General features: G+C 31.2%; 1 protein-coding gene across 10 annotated transcripts in view; it reads left to right on the top strand.

Annotated features, from left to right (window-relative positions):
- The window catches only part of LOC111715540 (tyrosine-protein kinase Src42A), a 36,655-nt gene extending 21,454 nt beyond the window's left edge, over positions 1-15,201 (top strand). For 4 of the 10 annotated variants that reach the window (XM_023490887.1, XM_023490884.1, XM_023490886.1 and 1 more), the window contains 12 exons: positions 224-823; positions 3,768-3,926; positions 7,561-7,687; positions 7,916-7,998; positions 8,472-8,557; positions 9,078-9,236; positions 9,963-10,074; positions 10,167-10,310; positions 11,273-11,352; positions 12,854-12,963; positions 13,372-13,559; positions 13,922-15,201. In XM_023490887.1, the coding sequence (XP_023346655.1) occupies positions 224-823; positions 3,768-3,926; positions 7,561-7,687; positions 7,916-7,998; positions 8,472-8,557; positions 9,078-9,236; positions 9,963-10,074; positions 10,167-10,310; positions 11,273-11,352; positions 12,854-12,963; positions 13,372-13,470 (1,759 nt within the window). In that variant the 3' untranslated portion in view covers positions 13,471-13,559; positions 13,922-15,201. The remainder of the gene's footprint in view (positions 1-223; positions 824-3,767; positions 3,927-7,560; positions 7,688-7,915; positions 7,999-8,471; positions 8,558-9,077; positions 9,237-9,962; positions 10,075-10,166; positions 10,311-11,272; positions 11,353-12,853; positions 12,964-13,371; positions 13,560-13,921) is intronic. The other 6 variants (XM_023490892.1, XM_023490894.1, XM_023490891.1 and 3 more) reach the window with 5 other exon arrangements.
- Positions 15,202-23,929: the final 8,728 nt, after the last annotated feature.

Below are 23,929 nucleotides of genomic sequence, written 5' to 3'. Positions count from 1 at the left end.
ATGAACCATTCAGAGATAAGGAAATTTTTAATAATCTCTATTTCTCAACCGTTCAGATTTGGGGTTTGAGAGCGAAATAGTTGTGTTTACAGTTTTTGGTGGATATTTTGCCCTTTGGAAGACAAAATGTTGCATATCCAATGGATCAGGATCCTAAGCAATGGTAAATAGATGATAACAATAAGAGATAATTTTGTATTTTGTCAAAGTAAAGGATTGTTAGAAATGTTTCTCCTGACCCACCTGCCAAAAGAAGAGAACATAGGAAGGCCAGACGATCTCAGTCTGAAGCTCCATCAAGATATAGAAATCAGCTTATAATAACTCAAGGAGAATACGGAAAATTTGCTGATTCAAACAAACTTTGCGACGCAAATAAGGAGAACTTGAAAAATGGTTTTCTTACAGAGGGTGGGAAAACTAATTTGTACACAAAGCAGCGCGTAGGTCGGGCCAGGTCAAGAAGGATTGCTGGAAAAATCTCCAGTACACCAGACACAGTGTACTGTAGTAATGCTTACAAACAAGAATGCAAAAATAAAAACAATAACATTGAAAACTGGTTATACCCGTCACAGGGACAGCCCGGGTCCCTTAGCAGCACAGTAAGCAGTACATTAAATAGTAGTACAAGCAGTTTACAACCTGTTCTCATTAGTAGTGCACAAGGTTCAGGATCAGGGCCTGGTCCTCCTTGTTCTCCCATACCTCCAGGTCCTTTATCAGGGATACGTGCAAGGTCCAAGTCCAGATCTCGGGCTGTAAACACAAACAACGGACTGTCAACCATCTGGCCAGATAGAAATGGAGTTTGGCTTCCAACGTAAGAATTAATAATGCCCTTTTTTCTAAATAATTCGGGATAATATCTATAAACTAAATATATTTTCTTGAATTAGTTGATTAGATTTGATAAAAGGTTGGTAGATTTGATAATCAAAATATACTGAATTCAGGTCGATATTTAGTATGGACCCAATTTTACTCCGGATCAAATTCGGATTTTCCGAATAAAATAATTTCATAATAATCGTAAAAATTTGAAACTTAAAAGTCAATAATAAGAACTCTGCGAAACTTATCTGTGGTTTTTTTTATAAAACTAATAGCAACTTTTAAATTCTTTAGTTTGTAAATTTTACAAGTTGTAGCTTAATATTTAAGCTAAATTAAGCAAAAAGAGGAATTAGTGGAGATTCCCCCCCCCCCCACACCCAGCCCATCCATCCTCTATGATAAGGGGGATGTTATATCCATGTTGCAATTCTTACCGTCATGCAATAAGAAGAGGGGGGAAGAGGGTCATTGAATACGCATATAGATCATTGTTCTCAGACTGTATAAAAACTTGCATGTCTCACAAATTTTAATTCACTCCAATACATATAACCGTGTTGTAACCGTCTCAGTTCATTTCCCATACACAAACAATCATATCAAAATATTGACTAAATTCGTTTCCAGGTCTACCTATGTTTATTATAGGCTCATAAATTCCTTTTCTTCGAAGAAACTAATATCCATACTGTTGACAGTTCTCAATATTGAAATCCTCCCCCATCCTCTAAACTCTCAAGAGGCTACCAACGGATAATCCTGATCATTCTTTATTCCTTGAATACCCCTTATCCTAGGTACATCTTCCTACTAACCCAACCAATCTTTACTGCATATTCTTAATTACAGCACAGATCCAAATCATGCAATCATTAAACAAAGCAGATTTTATACCAAAACCTTTTCCTTGTCTCTCCTCCGACAGGGGGGACAGTAACAAATATATTCATTTTTTTACAGAAAATTTAGGATTTATGACAAAAGATTTTCTTGAAATAATAAGTTGTATTATATATATATTCTTACATTAAAAGTCCTTAAATTGGCTTAATTTTGAGTCACCCTGTAGCTTCCTGTCTGAGAATTTAGGAGAATGTAGGTGGCACCTGAGTCACGATTATTTTAAGAAGAATTTTATACACAGATTTCAGAAAAAGAATTTTTAACAGTTGATTTGTTCAATTTCAAACTGAACATTATTATTGATCAACTAGTTGACGAGAAGATTTATTTAGTTTTCATCGCTCTCCCCGACACCTTCCTGTTTTTTAGTCTTTTTTCGATATTTTTTAAATCGATTTTTATCAGAAAAAACAGGTCGCACTTGATAAGCAAAATTCTAAAACAAGAATACACTTAAACATTTTTAAAGAAGTTTTCAACTTTTTTAAATTGAAAAACAGATTTGACAAACAATTGGTTTAAAAATTCTTCTTTATACGTTTGTTGTTCATCTAATATAGCTATTTTAAAAACAGTTTTTAATTTTGCTTATTTCATTTTAGTTCTAAATTACGAGTTTGCACAGTTCCTTCATTGCATAGTTCCTTCATTGCATAGTTCCTTCATTGCATAGTTCCTTCATTGCATATTTCCTTCATTGCATAGTTCCTTCATTGCATAGTTCCTTCATTGCAGATTAGCATAAAAAATATCAAATATTAAAATAATTGTTGCTGCAGTTTGTTTGATTTTGCACAATATGTGTTCTGCAACGTCTTGAGCATTTTTGCAAAGGTTAATTTGATAAGTTTTTGTATTCACGGTATGGGAAGTTAAGGGATCATGACCCCATTAAAAAACTTGTTTTTTTCTTCAGATCTTCTGACATTGTTAACATTTTTTACACTTTTTTGATTAATTTTGCAGTTTCGCATTCGATTAGCTGACATTTTTGCAAGACTGACGATTTTAACTTTATTGTTAGAAATTTGTTTACGTTGCTTTAAATACCATTAAATATGTTGTCCCCTCCCTGCATTCACAGTTCATCTACAAAAACTCTTAAGAATTAGTAACTAGTAACGAAAACATATAAATCAATCAGACATTTCCTATTTACCAATTTCCTTGGTCAGCCTAATGATGGTGCATAATAAGATTGTTAGTATTGAAGGGGTGATGTGCAGGTTTAACCTTGATTTTTTCTCCTTGCTAAAAAAGAGTTAATTAGACAAATCAGCAGGGGAATATATTTTTACAGAAAAATTCATCATTTCGATCTCTCAAAATAGAACAAAAAATGGTGATACTTTTTTTTAAAAATATAAGAACAAGTTTTTTATCAAACATTCTTTAGATTAATTTATTATTGTGTTCTACGAGTACTACTGACGTACGTAAATTACATTATACAATTTAAAACCTAAAATCCATGAAATCGTATAATTCCGGCGTTGAAAGAAATTAAATATAATTTATACGCAGCACGCACTCTTTAACCTTACAGAGGAGAATTTTTAGAACTGATGTTCTGTCAATTATAGACTTGTTAGCATAAACCAGCTGACAACCCTTATCGCAATTTAGAAACATCTACCCCCCCCCCCCCCGCCGGTAGTCGAATATTAATATTCTATCATGACTTAACAGTTGAAATGTTTAATCTAAAACCTTGATAAAATCTATATTTTGTCCAACGTATTGGAAAACAATGCTACATCAGTTCTTTCAGATATGTTTAAAACTTATAAATTCAATCGTATTTGTATCTCTGGATTAAAAATATTAATTTTAATATTTACTTAAAAGAAGAATTTTATTTTCAATATTTCATGCGTGTTGTTAATTAAACTGTGGTATCCACATTTTTAATTAATTGTTTGGTTTAGTATCAATGCATGATGAATATTTCATATTTTTTTAATTTGAAAAATTAAGAACTTTATAAATATGATGAAGATTTTTAATCAAACTTTATTATTATTTAGATGGTATTTCGGGAAAAGTAAGAGAATAGAAGCTGAGAAGAGATTGCTGCTTCCACAGAACGAACACGGGACCTTCTTGATCCGAGATTCCGAGTCTAGGCGAAACGATTATTCGTTATCAGTTCGAGACGGAGATACAGTCAAGCACTACAGAATTAGGTAGGTTTATAGATTTTCAGTTTTGACTAAACAAGTTGCATGAAATGATGGAACTAATCAGCGCAGCAGTAAACTTTAGTTTATGGAAGTACCTGCTATATTTCTTGCACTAACTTATCAGCGCTTTTCCAGGTTGGACGCATTAAGGATAACATAGTTCCTGGATTGGTGCAATAGCAACTGTCCTAATATTTACACGTTTAAAATCATTACCAACAAATATTATTGAAAATTTTACGATGAAGCTATTTTTTAAACGGGTTTCTTTCATTTTTCCAGATGCCGATAGCGAAATAAAAACATTCAAACTTGAGAATATTTTTTTCTAGAATTCCAATTTTAAACCGTGAAACTTCTGATTTTATTTTATAACATAAAAATGATTTTCTTACTGTTGTGCAAACTGTGTTCGTGTGAAAGCAATCAACTGTGCAATATCTTTCGATTTGCAAAAACATTGCACAATACTGCAGATCTTCTCGTGACAGCTAAAATTGCGAATGTCGGTGGTATATTCAATTCCAGAAAATGTCATAGGATTTCTTGCTTTACTTTTTGTTACATCTTATGTTTCATGTTATGCAAACAAACATTTTAAATAATTGGAAATCAGCAATAAAACCACATATTTTTCTCCTCATATTAGGAAAATGGCCATTATTTAACTTGCGGTAACAAAATTCGATTGTCCCTATTGACGGAACCCTGTTCGTTTTAAATATTCAAAATGATTTAAAGTTAAAAGCTAAAGGAAGCTTGACATCCTTGACATATAGTGATATTTACATGAATATTCATTGTTAAGATTTGAATACTAATATAATAGCGCATATCTTAAAGAGCAATCAGATCGTTCAAAAGTAGTTTACACAATACTTATATACGCTGTTTACGATCAGTTTTAACACTTAATGAAAAATCCCTTTTGTGCACCCATTACAGATGACATTTACTATAACTGTTATCAAAATTATATAGTGAATGGGGTAGATGTTGTGATTATGATGCTTTTAGTCTCACAATTTAAGTGTCTGAAATCAGGGGCGTTCTAGAGGCAAGGGAGATTCACTTTGGCGTGCTTAAAAGAAGGATGGGGAGGGGGGGGGGGGGCTACCCAAATTACTCAAATATATGCAAAAAGTTGTGTTAATCTGGTTGAAATATTTTTAGAAATTCGTCTTAAATTTTATTCTGCTTCTAGCGCAATAAATGCAATATCCTTTAAATTTAATATTTGGAAGCTTAGTTAAACTAAATTATAAACATAAATTAAATATATAAATATATTGATTTCTACGGATAGAACTGTTAATCCTTTTATTAATATTATAATTACTATTATTAAATTTTATCAATATTCATTGAATAGTTTTCTTATTTTTGTTTTATACCTAAATCTGTTACGAACTAATTTTTTTGCTAAATTTCTTTGGAAAACTTGAACAATCCGTTTTCTTTTTGTCATATGCTTTTCAAAGACCTATAAAATGTCGAAATACAATGACCGGAAGTAGATCTAAATATAGTGCTCAGAAAGAAAGTAAAAAAATTCAGCTTTTAGCCTAAAGTGAAGAGCATGTGTTAGTTTGAAATGTCAAAAAAGATGAACAGCCTCAGACCAATACTTTAAATTTTGTCCAAAAAAAAACGTTAAGAGGGATACCAGTCCCCCCCCCCATCCCCCCGTGGAGCTAAGGAAACTTCCCTAGATGCTAAATTAGGCACTTATCCAAAAGTCAATTCAGGGTAATGAAAGATTGCTACTGTTAATTATTCTAGGCCGTCAGCTGCGACAGGGATACTTTAGGAGCCAAGCGCTGCAGTTAGTGCATAATTATAATTGTCTTGGAATTGAGTACATTTCCCATCTAGCTGAAAATATTTATCTGTGACGAGATTTCTACAAGGCGGTGTTCTTGTATCATATACTTCTTGGAAACTATTTTAATTTGAGAATGCTGAAACATTCGGGTTACATTACAATTTATGCTAATATTAAACTACGGTTGTATTCTCTATTTCAGTTAAGGGGAATTCGTCCGCATTGTCCTTTTCCTGGTTAGGAGGGTGGGAGGGCAGTACGAAAAGAATGCACCCCCCCCCCCTCTCCTATCTGGTATTCTCCTAGAGAAAAATTATATAATTCTTTACGTATTGTTATTTTATTTAAAAATAACCATCGAATTGGGAAACTGGATTTAAAATTTTTTTTAATTTTAAAAAGTCTTTTATTTTCTACTTAATGTTGGCTCGACCCCCATCCCCCTGGAGAATTAAGGAGATCCGTCCTGCTATCCCTTGGACAAATTTGGGGCGCAATTAGTGAAGCAAGTTTTTTAGATCATATTATATTCGCTTTACCGGGAATTTTACTATTCAATTTAAAAGTTTTAAGCCAGAATAAGATCATTCCCGTGGTTCTACGGAGCTCTCCAATCAAAATTTGAGGCAAATCGGTCCAGTGGAGTTATGATCGGACATCCAAACAAATACATAAACAGACAAATATAGATTACTACTTTTTATACAGACTAGCTTGGGAACCCATCGTTGCCCAGAGTACTCGTAGTTACTCCCGCCGTTTACCCGCACTTGGTTGATTTACCGGGAAACTAAATTCTTGCTTTAAAAGTCGACCCACTCAAATTAGAATCTCAAAACAAAGCTAACAAGATTCACAGGGTTCTCACGAGTTTCCCTAATCAAATTTGAGGCAAATCAGTCAAGGGGTTCCTGAGTTATGGTCGGACAAACAAACAGACATACAGAGATTACAACTTTATATATATTCAGATGTTTAATAACATCAAGGAAAGTTCTCTTTTGATATTTTTTCAAAGAAAAATGATTAGGACGCAAGCAAGCATGGCAGATGGGTAGCAGCTAATTTTCAATATGATTTATCATTTAAATTTAATGCATCTAGGGTTCAGTGTGCACAATGCATACAGATTGGATTAGCGTCGGGCTCTGAAATGATTAAATTAAATATAACAAGCAATTTAAATCCAAGAATTATAGTTGAGTTTAAACCGTAGATTTTAAATCTTTTCACAGAACTATGCAAGATGCATACGTTGAAGCGTTCGCACATATTTAAAGACCAGAAAGGAATAGCAGTGAAAAATTGTCAATACTCTAGTTAGGGTTTGTATGGGCCAATTACCAAAAACCAACTTTTTGGGTTTTCAGGGAGTTGCGCGGAGTAAAACCGTCTGATGTATATTTTACCCCTGCTTTTTTGTAATGTTGGGTGGGGTTGTAAACATGGTTTAAAGTTTGCTCACGTTTTTGTACAGTGGCCGAGCCATCACTTTTAATTTTCATGCCAAAGCTTATGGCTCTTAAATCTTAATTATTGAAATTTTAAAAAGTGTATAATGTTTATTCTTCGCATGCAATCCTCCATGTTTTTGTAAGATCAACAAAAAGACTGCACTGATTTTTTTTCCGAGCAGTAAAAATACTTGATGGATTTAGCAACCTCAAAAAACTAGAAATTTAATTTTCATTTAAGGTTTGAAACAAAGTTTTTAATTTTAAACGCTAGACTGTCTCCAAAACATTTTTATACATTCAAAATTTTAAACTAAATCTTGTGCATTCATAAATTATTGATATTTGTGTGTTCTAGACAGCTGGATGAAGGTGGATTCTTTATTGCCCGGCGGACCACCTTCAGAACCCTCCAGGAGCTGGTGGAGCACTACGCCAGGGAGTCGGACGGTTTATGCGTCAATCTAAAAAAACCTTGCGTACAGGTTAGATTTAGTTCTTTGGATGAACCAATCAGATGTCACAATTCTTCTTTAAATCAAATAAAAAGAAATTTGTAGTTTGAATGAACACATTTTTGCTGTTGGAAATTTGAGTAGATGGGATAGTCAGGCTATAATAAGAATTATTATCTATGTAACTATGTATTGTAGAATCTAAATTTAATTTTGATATGTCTTGCATTGCTACTTATTACGCCTGATTATGTTTAGATTGAAAAACCTCTGACAGCTGATCTAGCTCATAATACCAGAGACCAGTGGGAGATTGATAGAAACAGTCTTAAATTCAACAGGTCCGTACCATGAAACACACGAGAGAGGAAACCAACGAGTTGTTTAGCCTAAATTGTAACTATTAAGTAGTTTCAAACTAAATTTATTTTATATTTTCCAAAGAGTTAAATTGTAGGTACGTACACAATTGTTATGCGATATGTTGTCCTGAATAGCATTTGAAATTCCCATATCAAAATTCCTTCCAACCCATGCATAGTAGCTGTAATGACTAAAAAGTTTATTTATAAGAGTTAAAGTCTATTTTTTGGCACGAGATCACAGAAATATATAATTTATTCTCTTTGCACGTGATTAAGTATTTGTGTTTAGTTGGATTAAGGTATAATATGATAATATGATTGGTTGGAACTTGAAAGTGTGATTACTGGGAAGTGAAAATAATGATGGAGAAAAGTTTGGGAAGTGTATCTAGGGTGAAGGTTTCAGTGTTTTTGGTTTGATATATCCGATATTTATTTTCTTATTTCAGAAAACTAGGACATGGGCAGTTTGGTGAGGTTTGGGAAGGATTATGGAACAGTACTACTCCAGTCGCCATCAAAACATTAAAAACAGGTGAAAACTTTAAAAATTATCAATTCTATGGTTTGCTTTTTTAAATCACTTATGGACACTTGGAATAGAATGAAATGGAGTAGTCTAGAAGTATAACTGTGGTTAGGTACTGAAGGCTAGACACATGATTTATGTTGACTTGGTTGAAGAAGAAATAATGTGTTTAGTATCCCATTGTATTGTCATACTTGGCATTATGCATACTAGACCACAACTAATAGTTTAGAAGAATCATTTGAACCTAGTTTTATGTGTAGATGATTACACAATTTTTAAAGGATTTTCAATTTAAACTCTTCAATTAAAATGTTTATTACTACTTGTTCAAACCTTTTACTAATGAATGTAAATTTTTTGTTCTTTTTTGGAATACAACAACCGTAGCTTCTTTGGCAATTTTGTCATATTCTGAAATAAATTGGATTTTAGAATGTTATTTTACTCATTGGGAAAATTGAATGAGAAAGGATCCCGTCAAAGAACTGAGAAGAAAAAAAGTTTTGTTAATATTTGTTCCTAGGTTCAATGGATCCTAAGGACTTCTTGTCTGAAGCTGCAATCATGAAGAAGTTACGGCATCCTAAACTGATCCAGCTGTACGCTGTCTGTACCCTGGAGGAACCTATTTACATTATTACAGAGCTTATGAAGAACGGGAGCCTGCTAGAGTTTCTTCAAGGTAGGTTTTTTTATTGAAGAAAACAGCATAATGTCGTGTTATTATTTTCTTAACGCGTATGCGTAATTTCAAGTGACCCTTAATTCAATATGTCCGATTTGCTATGGTACTCATGAATCCTTTATCTAATCAATAATGTAGAAGATATTGTTGTTTTTCTAGGATTAAAAGTGTTTAATTCTGATAATTCTGTATATATGTTTCCCTGCTGTATAGAAATGCCTCACCTGTGAAAAGAAATCACAATCGAAAAAAATCAGTTTTCCTTTATATCTTTTTCATACATGATCTGAAAAAACTGTTAATGGTACCGTTGATAATCGGGCATTGCCATCTTTTAATGGAGGGTCACTGGAAATTACGCTTACAGTCCCTTTAATGTTAGAATGATTTACAATGTAAAAATAGATATTCAGTTATGAATACCCATAATAGATTCTTTAATTGTGCACGGCCTTGTGTGTTAGTTTTTATTTTCATAGTATTTTTAGCGCAACAATGAGGAGGGGCCGGGATTTTTCAATCCTCTCTTTTGGGAAACATTTTCCCCATCTATGAAAAATTAAATTTTTTAAAAACAATACTAAATAAGAGTTATTACTTTTTTTCTCGCACATTTGAATTCAACACGTTTAACAATTTTTTTGTGATTTTAAATAGTGTTTATTAGTTTTTAACTTTTTATAGGAACAAAGTAGACAAGATAAAATTTTTCAAAATATTCAGGGAAGGGTAGGACATTAAAGCTCCCACAGCTGATCGATATGTCAGCACAGATTGCTGCTGGGATGGCCTACCTTGAATCTCAGAACTATATACACAGGGACCTCGCAGCCAGGTATATAAGTTCACTATAAGTTCACCCTTGAATAAAAATTTAATTTAATTTTAAATTGGTTATTTATTGTATATTGATTTCTATTTATTTAGGAACGTTTTGGTTGGAGATAATCATGTAGTGAAGATTGCAGACTTTGGGTTAGCCCGGCTCATTAAGGAGGATGAATATGAAGCTAGGGTTGGAGCGAGGTTTCCTATAAAATGGACAGCTCCTGAGGCTGCAAATTATTCAAGGTTATTTAAGAATTATTAATAAATTCTAATTGGATAAAATATTTTTAATGTTTAATAATAAAGGCATAATAACTGATTCACGAGGAAAGCTTTATTTTTACGTTTGATCTTTTTAAACTTAAATTAAAAGAATATTTAGAATTTTGACAGACTTTTAGTAAGTTTCTTTGCATAAAAGGATCTTTAAAGGCAATCTCTACCTATGTCTTGTTTTATTTCTTTCTCTTCCTCCCTAAAATTCTGAAATAATGAATCTTTTATAAATTTTATTTCGAGACGTTATCATTTTCTCTTTTCATATCCTGGCTCTGTAACAAAGCATCCCAGGGGTGTGTAATTTCGCTAAAACTTATTCTTCCTTTCTCCCCCCTTCCCCTTTGTAGGATGACAAGCCACATTTTCCTGTTTCACAGCCATTCCCCCCCCCCCCTCCCTCCCCCGACGCTTTATAACTTGTTTAGTATTAAATTCTTAAAGGATTGCTCCCAAGTCATGGTGTAAATTATTGAATTTTACAGTTCCAAATTTTTTAAGCACGATGTGCTACTTTGCATAGAATTCGTATTCTTGCGTATTTATTGCTTTTCAAGCGTAGATGGACTCAAATTATCTCAATCTGTGATAATTCAAATCTATTTTGTAAATATTGTCCAAAAATTTAGTTTTTTTTTCCTGGGGTTTATTGAATCCATCTTATCATGTGAATTTGATTCCTTAGATATGTGCGCTGACAGCATTACTCCGAATTTAATATATGATTCAATTAAGTGCATTATTTTTATGCAGCAGTTAAGCATTGCAAGATTTTTTTTAAATGTTAAAAACTTGAAGACAATTTAATGAGGCTCGGAAAATTAAATATAATCGTGGTTCGGAATGCAGAATTCATTTGGCTTTGTCTTGGTTCCCTTTCTTTACCAACCGGAAGATGTAAGCTTATTTTTACTCCTGTTTTTTATTAGATTTTCCATAAAGAGTGACGTCTGGTCGTTTGGTATTCTTTTAACAGAGCTGGTGACATACGGTCGTATTCCGTATCCAGGTATTATTTTTACTTTTATTATGAAAATATCAATAAGAGACATATCTCTATAACAAGACCCAGATTCTTCAAATACTATTTATATTTGTAATTTACATTTACATAAAAAAGTCCCCCTGGATTCAATGGAATATGGAATTTTTTATTCAAATATTTATGAATACAAGCAAGGTCATATATACTGTATAGTGTTTACTGTTAATATTTACATCTGTAGTTCAAAAATTAATCAAAAAGAGGATTTTAAACGCTTTAACAATTATTTAAATCTATCTAGGTAAAGGGGATCACTTAAAAATGCGTTTAAACTTCAAAATTATTTTTCTATCCATTAGCTTTTCTATAATTTTCATTTTGAAGTTTTATGCTTAGTCGATACATCTACATTATTCTTTTAGTTTATTAATAACTTTTTGACCAAGTAACAAGTAAACATGGCTATTAGCTTCCCACCTTTTTCTAAAATTAAATGGAAATTATAAACAAGGTGCGAGTTTGCATATTTTACAAAGTGTTTATGGGGGGGGGATTTAGCGTAGGTGTTAGGAGTTGGACTCTCTATAGAATACGTAATTTTAAATAGGAAAGACGTCAATCAAGCATGAATATGAATTGTGTAGAGGATAATTTGTAATAAGATTATTTTTACATTAACATTGGGTTGCAAATATATAGAATTTTAAAAATCCGAGTTTGTGGCAAAGATTCAATTAAATCCCAATTATGAGTTAATTTGCCCCTCATTTGACCTTTAAAAGATTCATTTTTTAATTGAAGTTTTACCCTTTTTCAAATTTTTTAGTCGATCTGTTTTTTCTTGGACTTATTTTTTGACATTTTTAAAAAAAATTTAAAATAAGTGAAAATGTTACACCACCGACAAGTCGTCAAATTTATCAAAACTAGATCCTTTGCTTAACACAAAAAATTGAATTTTAAATAATTTATGCACTTTTACATAGTATAAAGATATTTTTAAGGTTGAAGAGACCACCCATGTTTACTGGTTTACTACGCCACTGTTTTAATACCTATTGTCCTTTCAAATATGCAGACAATATTATTAATATGCTCTCTAAATAAATGAAAAGAATAGGTTCTTAGTAAGGGAAATATAATCCATACATATTCTATCTTTATCCATTTTTTGATCTGTTTATCTGTTTATGCCGTTTTAAATGGTATTATTAAGTGCGAAAATTTGTTGCCGGGTTTTTTACTTTTTCTATTTAGGCTGAGTTCAAAATAAAAGTATTAGGAATTTTTAACATAACTGCATCTTTTAACTTTTCATTTTTCTTGTATTCGCCTTTGCGTTATTTGGCAAAATTGGTGTACGTTTTCTAATATACATATTTTTCTTTAAATTATTTATTAGATAAATTTATTAATTTGTTTATTTTGAATTTCTTATCTTTAATCAATTTTTTTTCATAATTTTTTATCGATTTATTTTTTCTTGCCGCCATTGCTTCATAATACATGATATTATTGTATCTAGGAATGACGAACGCTGAGGTGCTTCACCAGGTTGAGCATGGATACAGGATGCAGGCTGCTCAGGGTTGTCCTCCACTACTCTACGACATAATGCTGGAGTGCTGGCACAAGGTTACACAAATATTTTAGATAGAATTTGATTAGGATAAATGTTTAACACGTTTATTCAGTTCGACTTGTTTTAGAATTTAAGTTGTAAAATTATCAGTGTGCGTGAGACTGTATTCAAATACTTTCTCAAAAACTCGACACAAATTAAATTTTTCAATCCCTATATCTTTGCAACCCATGTTGTAAACCTTTGATATTTTAAACTAGAAAATTCTGAATTCGAAACATCTGAGATATACAACAATGGGTTGCAAAAATATAGGGATTAGAACATCAAAGTTTGTTGCAAAGACTAAATTTCTTTGTTTGATGGAGAAATTTAAAAAATGGGGGAACTACTTGTTATTAACATCTTATAATTCAATGTTAAAAATGTATTTCATATATGTCCAATATCATTTTCCACAGGATCCAATGAAGAGACCAACATTTGAGACTCTTCAGTGGAAGCTGGAGGATTTCTTTACAATGTCCGACTCGGAATACAAGGAAGCATCAGCATACTGACATTAGCCAGGGTCCCAGAGGTCACAAAGTACATTTGGTACAGTGGCCTCTGAGACCAGACCTTTCCTGGCCTCATTTACTCCCACAAGGTAATATACATTTATGCCGAAAATTTGGAAGGCACATGGCATGTGGGTCAAGCAGTGAAGCAGCTTTTAACATCAGCAACACTTAAATATTTAAACAACTAGAGAAGTTGTCAATAAATACGTTCACTTAAATATTTAAACAACTAGAGAAGTTGTCAATAAATAGGTTCTCTTTGTAAACTTGTAATTAAAAAATTGCTTGTTAGGGATCAACGCATTATTAATAAAAAGTCGTCTATATTGTATTGATACAATCGCCGACAATTGTATGTTAAAGTTATGAAATCAGCTATAAAAATATCTCTAAATAAAATGTTTATTGATGGACGTTTCATTCTCATTTACCAAATTTTATATTTAAGGGGACCTTTGTGTACTGGAACTAGCGGACCTGTGTTCTCTGCAGGAACTAGCGGACCTGTGTTCTCTGCAGGAACAAGTGGTCCTGTGTTCTCTGCAGGAACAAGCGGTCCTTTGTGTACTGGGACTAGCGGATCAATATTTACTGGAACTAGCGGACCTGTGTTCTCTGCAGGAACTAGCGGACCTGTGTTCACTGGAACTAGCGGACCTGTTCAGAACAGAAAAGATGGGAATAGGAAACATTTCTGAATACCTAGCCAACTCAGCCAACCACATTTGTCAAATTATTCGAAAATTTTTAATCCTCAGAAATAAAATTGTCATCATATTTTGGTGTCATAAGAATTGGATTAATGGTTGATTGGACTAATGTTCGGTTGGACGAACGTTCGGTTGGACTAACGTTCGGTTGGACTAACGTTCGTTTGGACTAACGTTCGGTTGGACTAACGTTCGTTTGGACTAACGTTCGTTTGGACTAACGTTCGTTTGGACTAACGTTCGTTTGGACTAACGTTCGGTTGGACTAACGTTCGTTTGGACTAACGTTCGGTTGGACTAACGTTCAATTGGACTAACGTTCGTTTAGACTAACGTTTGTTTGGACTAATGTTCATTTGGACTAACTTTTAAAACCGGTTTGTGAACAGCCGACTTTAGGGTAATTGAACTAACGTTCAATTGGCTATTTGTCCAATCGATATAGCATCCATATTTTTAGAAGAAGATTACGAAGGTCATAAAAATAAAATCAATAAATTCTGATAATATAATTTCATCTACAGGGTGAAAATACACCAGAAATTGAGTGACCGCTTTAAGGTAATTCGTCTTCTCAACCTTTCGGATAAAATAAAAATTTTTGTTTTTGCAACAAATTGTACAATTACCAAATTATTAATTAACTGGCATTTAAGATTTCCTAGTTCCTATATTATTATCAATAAAAACGCCTTGTATCTCTAAAGTGTTCAATGTTAACTGTCGTCAATGCTCCTCTATATTTCTTGTTCACTGCCAGCTGAATATTTTAAAGCTTCTAATAGTAATATCCTAAATATCTTGACATTCTGGATTCATTTCTCTCGTTAATCATTAATAATAGTATTTGGACCATGCAGCACTAATTTAACTTGTAATTAATGCCTTAAAGCTTTTTTCTGCTAGATTGTCACAATTAGTCAAGTGATTTCCTCTCTGTGAAAGTCCTAAAGTCCCTGAAGCTCACTGCGACTGTAAAATACAAATAAATTATATAAATAAATGACATTTTTATTGATTCATGACCATAGAAGCTAGTAGATTCGAGTTTCCTTTTTTTTCTTCATGGCAAGTCGTACTTCTTTTTATTTAAAAAGAAGAGATTCTTCCCATAACCTAACCTCTTTTATTTCTCTAAATTTTTCAAATTGAACAATTCCTTATTGAATCTTTTTAACATTTTTTCATATTTTTCTGTATTTCACCAAGTCATAATTAAATTTTGAATAAATTAAATGAAATATCATTAAGATTTAGAGATGTGTTTTAGGTTGGTTGAGCAATTTTTTTATGTCGGATGAGCAATTTTTTTTAGGTCGGATGAGCAATATTTTTAGGTGGGATACGCAATATTTTTAGGTCGGATGATCAATATTTTTAGGTCGGATGAGCAATATTTTTATCGGATACGCAATATTTTTAGGTCGGATGAGCAATATTTTTAGGTCGGATGAGCAATATTTTTATGTCGGATAAGCAATATTTTTAGGTCAGATGAGCAATTTTTTTAGGTCGGATGAGCAATATTTTTAGGTCGGATGAGCAATAATTTTAGGTTGTATGAGCAATATTTTTATGACAGATGAACAATATTTTTAGGTCGGATGAGCAATATTTTAGTTCGGATGAGCAATATTTTTAGGTTGGATGAGCAATATTTTTATGACAGATGAGAAATATTTTTAGGTCGGATGAGCAATATTTTTTGGTTGGTTGAGCAAAAATCTTAGGTTAGTTAAGCACTTTGTTTAGGTCGCTTATAAGCGATAATTGTAGGTAAGTAAAGTACGATAATTGTAGGTCGGTTAAGCATGATAACTTTAGGTCGGATGAACATATTTTTAGGTCAGATAAGCAACAAGTTTAGGTTGTTGCAATATTTTTAGGTTGGAAGTCATAACTTTTATTATAGGTAAGATGATTTAGGTCGGTTAAGCACTATGTTCCAGTCTACTCGACATTTTTGACAATCACAGCTCGACTGGAGAATTTTTTTTGGGTTATTAAAAGAACCTTCTGCTTCAACAAATTTAACGCATTAAAGTATCCACTAGATATCAATTTAAATAAAAAGTAATTTAACGCATTTAAGTACCCACTAGATATCAATTTAAATAAAAAGTAATAATTTCGTTAACAAGTTTATTATTTTATAGTCTATATATACTTTACAATTTGAATTGACGATCGTCAAAAACATGTATGTTCTAAAACTGTTACTTTGTAAAATACGTGGCATACAAAATCATAAAAGTTTAGCATAAAACTGGTTTCGTCTTCATAGTTTAACAGCACACATTAATTGCTGCATATATACTGAATCAGTGATCTGAATTAAGCGAAGGTTATAACCAAAAACACTAACTTAAGAGTACGGAAGGACAGAGAGTCCTGTGTCATGCCTGGAGAGAACGGTGGATTCTCATTTGAACTACTGCTGTTTGAACTATGGTACGTTTGAACTATTGTTCGTTTGAACTATTGTTCATTTGAACTACTGACATGACGTCATATCCTGTAGTTTAAATCAACGCATTTCTTGCTCATTTGAACTATTTTCTACCCCAATTCAGTTTTAAATTTTTTTTATAATCTTCATAAAGTTATATTCATGACAATTAATTAGATAAACATTACACAGAATGAACATAAAAATAGTTCAAATGAACATAAAAATAGTTCAAATGAACATAAAAATAGTTCAAATGAACATAAAAATAGTTCAAATGAACATAAAAATAGTTCAAATGAACATAAAAATAGTTCAAATGAACATAAAAATAGTTCAAATGAACATAAAAATAGTTCAAATGAACATAAAAATAGTTCAAATGAACATAAAAATAGTTCAAATGAACATAAAAATAGTTCAAATGAACATAAAAATAGTTCAAATGAACATAAAAATAGTTCAAATGAACATAAAAATAGTTCAAATGAACATAAAAATAGTTCAAATGAACATAAAAATAGTTCAAATGAACATAAAAATAGTTCAAATGAACATAAAAATAGTTCAAATGAACATAAAAATAGTTCAAATGAACATAAAAATAGTTCAAATGAACATAAAAATAGTTCAAATGAACATAAAAATAGTTCAAATGAACATAAAAATAGTTCAAATGAACATAAAAATAGTTCAAATGAACATAAAAATAGTTCAAATGAACATAAAAATAGTTCAAATGAACATAAAAATAGTTCAAATGAACATAAAAATAGTTCAAATGAACATAAAAATAGTTCAAATGAACATAAAAATAGTTCAAATGAACATAAAAATAGTTCAAATGAACATAAAAATAGTTCANTATAGTTGATTGGATAGAAATGAACAGATATAATAAAATACGTGTATGAAAACTATGGAGAATATGCTGAGCTCTCAGAGCAGAGAATTTTTTTTGCAAAAAAAATGTTAAATGGATGTGGAATTTACCTTGCATTACACATTTAGATTTAATAATTATAAAACTAATTTTATTGTTTAATCATGTTAATCATGTTTGTTAAGAATCGTATTTCAATTAAGTCAATTTAATTAGTTTTCTTTAAATCTGTATACTTTTACATTTCTTAGTTCAAAATGAGTGGTCTTAAGAATATGGTAACTTTTATCTGTATTTTATCATGTGTAATTTCTTTAGGCATGTTAATCCAGAATATAAGGAAAATCGTTCAAATATTTTGATCTTATTCAAAGATTTACCATTTTTAATTGTGGTTGTTGTATAAATCAATAGAATAAAGATCAATTTATATTTCCTTTTTTTTCACCAAACTTTAGTACAAGTAGAGATAAATATTAAATATTAATTTAAAATAACAAAATTCAATAAAAGGGAAAATGTTCTTTGTTGTGTAAAAATTAAAATAACTAATAAAGTCAAATTGAGTGGTCTTAAGAATTTATAAACATATTTAAAATCTGATGGAATACTTTTTTATGGAAAATAAAGATTTTAAAAATAATTTCTGAGTAGAAATCTATAAAAACATACTTGCATAATAACTTGAAACACAGTTTAACCTGCTAAAATGAAAAATGTATTGAAATAAATATAAATATAAAAAACTATAAACTTTCTCACTAATATTATTTCTACATATATCTATACATTTTAACATGAAAAAAGGATCATCAAAAACCTACCTGGTTGAAACAATTGACGATGCCCCTGGACAAGAATTTACAGGTAAAAAAATTAAGATTTTTTACCCTTTACTATTTTTTCGGAAGTAATCCAACGATCTATACCAAGATATCATATATTTGCACTGGAATTCTTAAAGATAAATTGGCCTGCTCTCTGGCCCCAGCTATCTTCGATAAGTAAGAGACTAATACCAATGAATAGTTAATAGGCTAATTAGTTTAGTCTAAAATTACCCAAATAAGTGAGAGATTAAGTCCATTTTAAGAAATTTCCCTTTTTTTGTGAGAAAAACTTCCCTACCTAATGCACTCTACTCTGTTCTAGCCTTTTGTGTTGGGGGATAATTATTGGATTTTTTTATTTCATTTGAGACCTATACAATGTTTTTTGGTGTAACATTTTTCTACAATACTGCAATCTCAGCTGAACTACTATGTCTATGCAGACGCTCCCATTAAACTAATAAACTCTTGTGATATTTTAGAAGTGGCAAAGCCAGCAGTCAATCCAGGAGCAAAGCCAGAAGGAGGTGATCATTAATCTGTATTATATTATAAGACATAAATGGAGTCGCAACTAGAGATGATCTTGTTGGTTTTTTATTACATTGTTTATTTTAAAATTTACATTTTTTTAACTTTTATTTAATCCTTCAAAAAAATTTAAAAAACAATAATGAATGATTTAAAATCATTAACAATCCTTTTTTACTGAAATAAAAATTTTTATTGACAGAGCTTGAACAAGGGATAATATTTTACTGAACCAAATAGTTCTTTGGACAAACTTTTTATTGTTTTTTTTCTGAGAAGGATGTTTTTAATGAACTTATGAATAAACGGTCATCTTTTACAAAACAAACAATTTTATTAAATAAAGAATTCAATTAATTGAAAACAAACCCATAAAAATTTTTTCTGAATGAATGAAAAAAAATTCATACTAAACAGGTTGTTAATGAACGATGAACAAACAAATTAAAAAAGTGGAACTCTTCAAGCTAAATTGATGCAAACTATGCTATATATATGCTATATATTGTTTGATCTTTTTATTACCTCATTTTAAGTAGTTTAACATTGTAAATAAAAACATTAAGAGACACTGACCAACAATATGTCTTACATTTTTAAATGAATATTTACTAAACTCTACTTTATATCTTATAAATTTAATTTTCTATTTTAGCTGACTATGGTAATACTAACTCTAACTACAAACCAACTAACTTTCTGCGGCTTGGATAATAGTTTTTAGTTTTACTAAAATGTAGTGATTATTCTTAGAAATATAAATTCGGACTTATTCTTAATTCTTTAATTAACAATAATGCTATTAAAGTAAATGTCAGATTATTTTATAATGATTTTATTTTGCACATAAGGGTCTATACAGACTTGTTTGAAATTTGGTTTTCAAGATTGAGACCATTTTTGATATCTACCTACAATTTGTGAGTCAATGAGCCCATATCTTGGCTTATAGATCTAAAATAAAAATTGTATTGTAATTTGGCCTTTTTTCAACCTTCCCTAACATCCAAACTATTAAAGTTATCGGTTTAACTTTTTTTTAATTGAGCTGGTCTTGACATTTTAACCCTATACCTATTCTAGGGGGTGTGGGACGCCCCCCCAGGAAATTTTTTGTGGAGTTTGGTTGGTTTTTATTCTGTGTTCTTTTCTCCTGCTGCAGCTGTAACAAAGACAACATCTAAATATATTGCGGGTTTACAGGATCCATTCAAAGATAAATATTTAAACGGGAAAAGTAATTATAAATTAAAATCATTTTAAATCAATGCTAGCTACAATTCATACAATGTTTGTAAATAAAAAGATTATCAGAATATATTCGATTCACCATGAAACACATGTAAAAGGTGTATTGTGACATCCCATAACCTATTTTTGTTTGTCTACATAGTAATAATAACAACCGCATTAAAAGCAGTAGTTAATTGCATTAGATTATAAAGCAAATAATTTTATTAGTAACTTATTAAGTCTGGACTGCTATGGAAGATTCCTCAAAAGAGAGCTTTCAGGGCTCACAACTCCCTTGACAGTAGAGATGGAGGCTTAAAACAAGATAAACAAGAAAGAAGAAAACTTTGAACAAGAAAATTAGAAGAGGATTTGAGCTTTACACTATCTAATTTTTTCCCCCCCGATAGCAAATGAAGACAAATATACAGGATGGCAGACGTCCCATCCCCCCCCCCCTCTATGCCCTACTTGAAATAAAAAACTGGAAAATATGTAGCACAATAATTCTTTCTCTTGCAATTTGGATAGCTGATAGATCATCCAAAAAATTCATTTATTTTTATTTTCTAAATTAGCCGAAGTATGATTCAAGGATGTATGAGAAATAGACAATCAAGAAGAAAGAATGAAAACAAGAAATATAGAAGTCTCAAAATGTTTCCAACTGATATAAAATTTAATAAAAATAAAAAATTATTAAAGTTAAAAAGTAACTTATTAAATCAATGAATAAGTCAAACTGCTGTGTTTCATGATCATTTGACTTTTTAAGGTCAAAACTGGAGTCAAAAAGTTGTCTTCCTATCCCAGAGTTCTCTGGTAATCACTGTAATATAGATCACTAATTCACAATCCATTTACAAAATTATAAAACTTTAGTGCATTGAAAAAAATAGTAATAGATACATAATTATTAAAAAGTATATCTTATATTAACAGGTTGGAAACTTTGTCTCAGTTGTAAAAAGAATAAGTAACAATTTGCTCTATTAGCCAATCAATTTCTTTATTGCACTCTAGACAAGTTGAAATCAAACGAAATTAATGGTTACCGCAACAGATAGAATTAAGATAAGTAGCAATCAAAAGCCCTTTTATATTGCATTAAGCCTAAACACCCTTTCATTTTTTGCGAAGACTCACTTTAAAATACAAATTTGTAAAACAAAAATAGGTTTAAAAATGAATTGATAATGGTAAGTGGGGCATGGAAACATCTGATAAAATTCAATAATAACCCCCCCCCCCTTCCTGAATCCTGAGAAAGAATGAAAAAAGCATTTTGATAAATATAATGTTTTCTTTGTGTGTAAGGGGAGCGGGATTGTCATCATTATCACTCACATATTGGTAGAAAGCAGCATCTAATATTTGTTCTAATCCTTTGAAATTCAACTTTTAAATAGTAAATTTTGGTCATAGAACAAGCTGTAACTTGCTGTAAATATGACTATGATTCACAGACAAAGCTCTGAGCTCTGATTTCAAAATTTAATCACACCTCGTTCATTAGTCTCAGGTCAAAGCATTTGATTGCTCAGAATTCAAGTCACAGCTGAGCTGTAATCTGAGCTGCTAATTTATAGGAATTTGACAGCTTAAATTAAAATCTTACTGGGCATTTGCACAAAAAGTAATCTCTTTAAAAAAGTCATCTTTTTAACAAATAAATGTAGGACAAAATTTCCTTAGTTACTCAATTAATTTTAATTTTTTTATTATAAATTTTTTAATTTCTGCAGATGAGTAAGATTTCCAATATTTTTAAATTAGCCGATACCCCCCACCCCCCTCAATTCCCCAGACACAAAAAAAGAAAAAGTTTTAAAAATTTTATTTTTAAGTTATTATATATTTGTTTATTAAACAATTTACTTTAATGCAATAATTAATTAAATCAATTACCTCCAATGATGTTCCAATGATCCAATCTAACTTAAGTTCTTTGTGCACAGATAAAATTTTAAAAATATATTTAGCTTTTTTACCAATAAGAAAAACATGATGCAAAACATCCAAAAAGGCTTTTTTTGGCTTGTCTATATCTGAATCAATTGAAAAAGTATTTATTAGTGTCAGAAAAACAAATCATTTAGTTTCTTGAAGTTATTGAATCAGAGGGGGGGCAAATCTCTAATACACAGCAAAACAATTTATTTCACCTTACATTTTATCTTATCATGGGAGGTCCTGAATTGTATCAAATACTATTTTTGAAGCAATTAGAAAAGTATTGAGTTTAACAAATTTATTAGTGTCAGAAAAAAAACAAGATTTTCATTTGGTTTTATTTATTGTGAAGTTCTCTGCTGTTTTCTTTCTCAATGATTTCTTAATGTGTTAACTTCATGCAGTTACTCTCTTATTTATTCTTTACCCCCCCCCAAACCCTAACAAAATAATATATTGCCCCCCCCCCTAGCAAAAGTCCTAGTTGCGCCTCTGGATCTATTGCCTCATCCTCAATTCTAATATGACAAACAATTCTGCACAACAATTACATGGAGTCCAGCACTGATGCAGAATACTTATTCAATTAAAAAAGTCTTAAATTTAAATAATTTAGAAAAATTAATTACATGTTATGGTCTTACCTCGGGTTTAAGCTCTCTTGTTTCGATAAGTAAAGTGTAGTTGTGCCCATAGGAAATTTTTTAAGGTTTACGGCATTGATCAACACTTCAGGAGAGGGAGGTGGTGCAGAGGCGCCATGATCCCCCCAAAAATGACCTCCGAACCTCAGGATTTGCAGAATTACCTCCAGGCCCCGCAAAACTGGTCTCCCAGCCTCATTGACGTCACCAAGCCTCCCGCCATTCTGTCTCCACGCCCCGCATTTTGGCTCCAATAAAAAATATTTGGCTTTTATTTCCACCAAGAACCTTTTTAAAAAAAATTCTCAACATTTTGTATTAAAAAGTGAATTTTAATTGAGATTAAAGGCTTGTATTGTATTTTGTTTTTCTAAATTTCACAAATTCCTTTAATTGTGAAGAACTATTGCAGTTTTGTATAAAGATAGAAAAATGTTATATTATTTTAGAGGGGTCTTATATACGAATCAAACAATATCAGCTGCAATTTACAAAACAAGGTAGTTTTTGTGAAATCCTTGTATTTGTGATTTTATCGTCTGCTTGAGAAAATATTGAAGAACTATTTTTTTTAAAAATTAAACAAAGAATTAAAATAATCTAAATATCTATTACATGCTATACTAACAGGTTAGGGCAGCTTCGTGTCATATCTTGTTGTTTTAATAAGTTAAATTTAATTCTAAATAGTTTTTCTTTTAGCCAGAGAATTCATTTATTTGACTGAAAAAATTGATATACAGAGGTGGGGGGGGGGTGCACAAAAACTCGTATATTATAGGACAGATCCTCATTAATTTGCATTTTTATGATAAAATGTAATGCTAAGGAATCGAGAGTTAATAAAATCTTCAAATCATGACGACTTCAAACATATTAGATAAGTCGTTTTTAAAGGGATCGTCTTTTACACATTCCATCTTAATGTAAACTTTTGCAGAAAAACAACTCCAGAACAATTGAATGAATTATCATGTCAAAATTGTTGATTAAACGGTTCTTTACAGAGGCGCAACTAGGAAAGGGCAGCCGGGCGCGCGCCCTCCCCTAGCACCTTAGAGGGGGGCGCCCTCCCCCCCTTCAGAATGAAAGGAAAGAAAGAATGGCGAAAATCAGTATCACAGGAAGAAGAAAACCAATAGAGTTATTGTAGAAATTTTATTATACTATAGTTAGTTTTAAAAAGAATATTTTTATCTTTCTCAATTCTCAAGGCTAAAGGC

Source organism: Eurytemora carolleeae, unplaced genomic scaffold, assembly GCF_000591075.1.
Source record: "Eurytemora carolleeae unplaced genomic scaffold, Eaff_2.0 scaffold1766, whole genome shotgun sequence".
Classification (NCBI taxonomy): Eukaryota; Metazoa; Arthropoda; class Copepoda; order Calanoida; family Temoridae; genus Eurytemora; species Eurytemora carolleeae.
Note: the sequence above shows the minus strand (reverse complement) of the source record. Positions and strands in the feature narration are given on the sequence as shown.